At 29.7% G+C, this 6,613-nt stretch overlaps 1 protein-coding gene across 1 annotated transcript; it reads right to left on the minus strand.

The window, feature by feature from the left end:
- Positions 1-3,298: 3,298 nt before the first annotated feature.
- Positions 3,299-6,410, minus strand: LOC105623198 (calcium release-activated calcium channel protein 1-like). Its single transcript, XM_012204598.1, has 2 exons — positions 5,802-6,410; positions 3,299-3,790 (listed from the first exon to the last, which is right to left on the minus strand). The coding sequence occupies exons 1-2, from the start codon at positions 6,408-6,410 to the stop codon at positions 3,299-3,301; spliced, it is 1,101 nt and encodes a 366-aa protein (XP_012059988.1).
- Between the last annotated feature and the right edge of the window lie 203 nt (positions 6,411-6,613).

The following is a 6,613-nucleotide window of genomic DNA, read 5'->3' on the forward strand; positions in this document are numbered from 1 at the left end:
CAAGAGTCATGGATCTAAATATATGGACATTTGACAAGAGTCATGGGTCTTTGTATATTATGTTGTATTGGAGACAAGATTCTTGCATGAAATTCATCCTCATATAATTTCATAGTTATTTTCATCAACGTCATTTAATGTAAGTAATTTTTTCTACACATATATGCATGTGCGCAATTCATTCGCATTCTTTTAAAAATCAGTATGACATACAGAGAATAAATCAGATCTAAGGATCAATATGATTATTTGTGATTTAAAAATATATGTATAAAAATACATTACATACCGCATAAATAATTTAAATGTAAAATAATATCACGAATGTAATGTTAGCAGTGCAAAAAACTTTTTAACCGTAAATAATAGAGGACGAGGAGATCTCTGAGAATATTTTAAGTAATGCCAAATAACACACACACACACGCGCGCGCGCGCGCGCGCGCGCGTGTGTGTGTGTGTGTGTGTGTGTGTATTGGCATTCTTTTTGTGTCTTAACTTGATGTTGAGTATATGGATAGACATTGTGCACAGTAGATAATCGCAATCGATAATTATCGTCATTTCGAACTAAATAATAGTTAAAAACTCTATGTATCATATGGTTTATTTAACGAACAAAGAAATATCTTTTACTTATACTGTAGAGTCTTCGTAAGAAATAATATATTCTCGAAATATTTACTTTTAATCAACATAGAGAACTAAATATTATTTCCATAACATTCAATTACAAATGATTAAAAAGATTCATCACAGAATACTATTTTGATTCATTATACTGTCTATACTCAACCAGAATCGAATTACTTGCGAATGTGTAGCTATAAATAGGATGATTTATAAACTGTTTAAATATTTAGATAAGAATCCAATACACATATACGTATAGGTTGTGACTTTGTTTTAAAGTTGGTTTAACGCTGAGCAGAGTAGTAATACTAAAAATAATTGTATATATTTATTATCATTTTCATAAATTTTTAAGGGGGCACAAAGTTTTGCGATTTGCAATAATTAATGGCACGCTTTTCGATATTACGTTTTGTTTTGCTATTTGTTTGTTAATAAGTCTATTTTGAAAGTAGAGTTTATTGTCATTCTCCACGTGTAAGTAGAAGAAAAACGCGAAACTGCGTTGTTAAAGTTAATTAAGGAAGGTTTGTTTAAATAAAAACTTTCTAAACAAGCTCTTGCTATGGATAGGCTGTCAGAAAGACTTGATATGTTTATTTAAGGACAAGACTGAAGATAATATGACGAAAGCCAATTTATTAAGTGACTCTTCTGAAAGAGATAAACAAGTTTTTCTATTCTATCATTCTCTTAGATCAATTATAATATCATAGAGATTAATGAAAAATAACATAATATATTCTGATAGAATAATATACTGTGTGTGTGTGTGTGTGTGTGTGTGTGTGTGTGTGTGTGCGCGTGTGCGTGTGTGTGTGTAAGAAAGATGGAATTACAACTGCTCTCATACTATTTCTTATAATAATAAGTTACGTAAAACTCATAATCATAGATTAATCATATATTTAACGATTGCCTGACTCATTTTTTATATCATTATAATTATTTTTTATATCAGCGATTATTTTTTATATCAGCGAAAAATTATTAAATTACGTATGTCAGAACAATAGTTCATAATTAACGATTCTTCGGATTTAACATTCGGATTAAACATTATTTTATCATTACAAGTTTTTTAAAAATATTTTTTATCGATAAAAAATATAATAAAGAGAAGATATGTGAATTATTTGATATTTTGAAGTAAAGTTAAAAACAGAAAAACAGAATTTGAATTTTATCCTTTAAAAAGAAGATATTTCTGATATCATCTTATTATTTTTTTGGAATAATTGTTTTGAATATTATCTCATTCTTCATTGTTTTACCTGTCCATAGCACAAGCAGTTTATTCTTCATTGTTACATCAATCGAATCATTTTTTTATACTTTATAATAATTAACAAATCAGTAAAATAAGTAATAAAATATATTTTAATTACTTCCACTTATTTCACTAAAAAGATACGTTTGTAAAATTGATTTTAATCAATTTAGAATATAATTTCTTAAAAAGTAGTTTTCAATAATGGCTAATGCTCAAATCATCAATTTATCTCTCAACAGTATTTTTTTTTTCTATCAAGTTACGTATTACAACATGACATTTATATTTTGTAATATAGGTTTTGATTTTTTTCTCTTCCAATGTACATACGATAATGGTTCTCAAGAAGCAAATTTTACAATAAGATTGCGCAATATATTACGCAGATCTTATTGTATTGACTCCATAAATTTGAAATTTTGCTTATTAAGCAAAAATAATCGAATGCAATGAATTTTCAATACGATGTAGCATGTATCTTTAAGAAAACGTTCAAGTTTTCGGACATAGATTAGTGCAATACAATTTGTAATTTATAATAACAGATATCACATAATACTTTTGTTGTACTAAAGTAATTATATTTCCCCGTTTTGCTTACAACGATTCCTTCGATCGAGTGTTTTGTATAAAAGAAGTTAAGGTCATAATATTATAGAAACCATTTATAAAAAGATTACAACTTAGTTTATGGTAAAAAACGAAAGATATATTAATTATATCTTTATTTTTTTTCCTAACATTACAGTAAGAAACCAACTTTTTCCGGACATCCTAAACTTTGACGATTTATTTATTGACTAGAAAAATTATGTAAATTTCAGGAAGTGTACATAAAATGAGTACTCAATTATCCTTCAATTTTTCCGCAAACTAAGTGTCGCGGTAATAACAGATACTATATATGTATATTAGCAACATATGACATATGATAGTAATAGAATGATCAAGGAAGGTTTAAATAAAAATCAAGAGTTAAACCGTATACACACAGATATTATTAAATGCTGGATATTATATAGGTAATATACTAAAGAGCACTCGCTTGTACTGTTGCAATTCTCGACTTGCATGTGTACAGCTATGTACATTTTTATATATAATAAAACTTGGCCATTTTCATATGGTCGCGTTTGAAAAGTAAGTTATTGATAACAAATCCACACATAGTGTTCTTTTTTTTTATGTCATTTTCATTAAAGATACGTTTTAAATTGAAGAATAGTACCTATTTTAAACCTGAGTATTCCTGTCTGCCACAAATTAATTTATACTCCGATAGAAGCATTATTCGATATTCTTATCTATCAGCCGAACTTCAATGCATTCTTTTTCATTTAGGATAATCATTTGTACACATAATATATTACAGATTGTATTATTGTCTCGAACTTATACATTAGTTTGCCCTATCGTCACATTGTCCAAGTTCCTTTTTATGCTTTCCAAATCCTTCATATCTGATACCACACTTTCACATTTATAAACTACCAAAGAGTGATAAAAATGAACAGCGAAAGCGACGAATACTATGAGCACGGGAATGACTATTACGGTGCTGGCAGTGGCAGCGGTAAAGGAATAGTCCCAGAACTTGACCCAGCAGAGAATAGCCACCTCTACTAGAAAGAGAAACAGTCCAAGTATTGTGGAAAATGCCCAAGCCAATTCGATGAAACCGCGCATCCTCTCGTGAGGTGACTCCGTTATGAGTCGTGAAACTTGAAGCTTACTTATGGCTTCGATATTGGGTAAAAGATACGTGCTGATCATCAGTGCAAAGATATGCACCGATACCAAGAAAGTAGTACAAACGGCAAACATTACAAACAGCCATTCCGGAACCGCCGTCGGCTCATTTATTTGCAGTTCCACCATTGCCACCTAAAATACCAGAAAAAAATAGTGAAATACATACGGTTTGCTACAATCGTCTACAACGTTAGAAGATATTAGATGAATCGCGAGAAGCGGATTAAAGAAAGTGATATCTGCCTTATATAACCACAGATGTGCATGAAGATTACATAGAATTGTCGTCGACGTCAATTTAACCATTTTCAGGAAACGTTGTGTAATCGCGTACAGCCCGCTCTGAGTTAGAGATTTCTAGGAAAACAGTTTTATTTAAATGATTTTCAAAATATCATAATTCATAAATATTTATTGCTTGTTACATATAAATAAGGAAAGTTAATTAAACTACCATTAATTGAATCAAATTAATTGCATGAAAAACACAACATAAAATACACTTAATTTTATTTTATTTAAAATTAAAAATTTTTAATAAATAAAAGAATGTTTATAAATATAAAAAATGTTTAGAAACTCTGAACTCTGAGCTTGAAGTGAAGTAAAAACAATGTACGCGCGCGCATATGTGTGTATGTGTGTTTAAAAACTAGATATAGATTAACAAACAATTAATAAATATTCACATTTTTAAATATTATATTTGAAGTAAAATTTTATTTAATTTTTGTTACATTATTGTTTAATTCATGTAAATCACATTAAATATGTCAATTTTAATACAATTTAATATAATACGAGATTGAGATTTTTTTACGTTGCTTTATAAATACAAATCCTAAAGATATTTACAAAAAATTATATCATAAAAATATAGCAATTGCAAGAATAAAGAAAAGGAATTTTATTATGTACAATTTAAAAAAATTTCCTAAACTTTATTTATCTTCTTGCATTTTTTTTCAATTTTAATTCTTTTTTCTAAAAAATATATTTTTAAAATATTTTGATGACGTTCACAAAATTAACAAAGTTGATAATTAAATGACTCTACAAAAATGATGTGATTAAGAAAATCAGAATCGAAACAAGAAAGATCAGAAGAGGAAGAAAAAAATATCTTAGATACATATAAAGAAAAATATATGATATTCTTGGAATAAATATAGGTATAAAAAAAACTTGTTAAATATTAAAACTTGTACAGAACTGATCGCATAATATCTCAAAACTGAATTGTCTGATCGATTTCAAATTTTATCAAAGTGTAAATATTTTTCTATCGCCTAATCTTACGTTTAATTTAATTCTTTCAAAATTTAAATTTTTGTTAAAACAAAAATGCGAATTTTTTTTTAAAGCGCCATTATGTTATTTTTATTGTAATATAATTATATTAAATAACACTGTGAAATAATGAGAATCATAAAGCAAAATTATTTTACATTTACGATATTATTATTATTATTTCTATTATTATTATTTCTAATCAACAATTGAAATATTCTGATTTAAAATTCCTGAGTACTCACATCAGCCATATTGAATCGTGACGTCTTAAGCGAGAAATTATACTACGTTGACTTTTCTTGCATGCCAGAATAGAAAGTAGAGTAAATAGAGAGAATTTGGATGAAACAAAATATTCAGAGCGCTTTAAAATATTTGTAAAAATGGGCCGAAATCCTTATTTTCCTGTGAAAGTTAGTAAATAATAAAGTATCTATCAGTTTTTACTTAATCATACGCTTATGCGTAGCCTATTTTCTTTTGATTATTTACTGTCTTTCACAGGGGGAGATAAAGATAATCTCGGCCCATTTTTATAAGTGTTTTAAAGCGATTTCATCATTTCATTTCATCCAGATTCTCTTTATTTACAAATGGTATGCGAGAAAAGTCAACGTAGTAACGTGTTATACCATTATTTCTCGCTCATGACGTCACGATTCAATATGGCTGAGATGACTATTCAGAAGTTATTATTAACGCAATAAATAAAAAAAACTGTTATGAAGATTTGATTTTTAAGTTTGCAAAAATGTGTAAAAATCATTTATTTTATACTAGAAGATAAAATCTTGCATTTTAACGTAATGTGTATAATATGAATGTAATGTAATCTTACTATTACGCTTACCATTGCGAATCCACTAAGAAGTTCAGATGTAGTTGCAGTTGCTTTTAGTTTCGCTCTGCTCATGTGAAGTCTCCTCCACGAGAGGTTCTCGGGCCCATCCTGATCAGATCCGTCAGTTTCATGTGAAAACGGTGCCGGCGGCGGCGACGAGATCTGCGATCCTGCACATGTACAGCAACACGTGTATGCTGGTGTACTATTGGCTAAAATGTAGCTATTGGAGTGCGGATTAGGATACGGAAGGTTATTGATTGATCTCATATCCAGAGACACGTATCTATTGTTATTGTGCCTATTTCTCGATGATAAAACCAACTCGCTCTGAATAGGATATAACATGCTTCTGGAGCTATGCGTGGAGAAGCTTAATTCGCTCATCTGTTTCGGAATCTTGGTCGGCAAATATGCCAGGGACATCGGCCTAGATCTCTGTCTATGATCTCCAGCGCAAGGGAGCCTCCACGAGATATCGCTCTGAGTCGATTTATTAAATTTGCTACCTCTCACATCCTCTCCTATATCGCTGAGCGAGGTACTCTCATTTAATCTCGCATGACCTACAACACTCGGCGTTTTCTCGTTCTGGATGCTGTCGACGAAAGCGCTCATCTTACTATATACGTATACGGCTCTTCCCGTGGCAGTAGAATTGTATTGTATAATAGAGGAAATCCCACGATTATTTCTTCAAGTGTTTACGCATTCGACGCATCGTTCGTGACTATCACTTTTTGAACGAGATATATATGTATATTAAGCGATTCGATTGGATACTTAAAGGCAGGTATGTCAAGGTATATTACACTGCACAG

Source organism: Atta cephalotes (genome assembly GCF_000143395.1).
Source record: "Atta cephalotes unplaced genomic scaffold scaffold00054, whole genome shotgun sequence".
Classification (NCBI taxonomy): domain Eukaryota; kingdom Metazoa; phylum Arthropoda; class Insecta; order Hymenoptera; family Formicidae; genus Atta; species Atta cephalotes.

What these genes read in the sequence shown, in the direction of transcription:
- LOC105623198 (XM_012204598.1), bottom strand. Translation starts at nt 6,410, where the DNA reads ATGAGCGCTTTCGTCGACAGCATCCAGAACGAGAAAACGCCGAGTGTT. An exon ending in TTCTTAGTGGATTCGCAATG is followed by an intron (nt 3,791 to 5,801) that starts GTAAGCGTAATA and finishes CTGGTATTTTAG; the next exon opens with GTGGCAATGGTGGAACTGCA.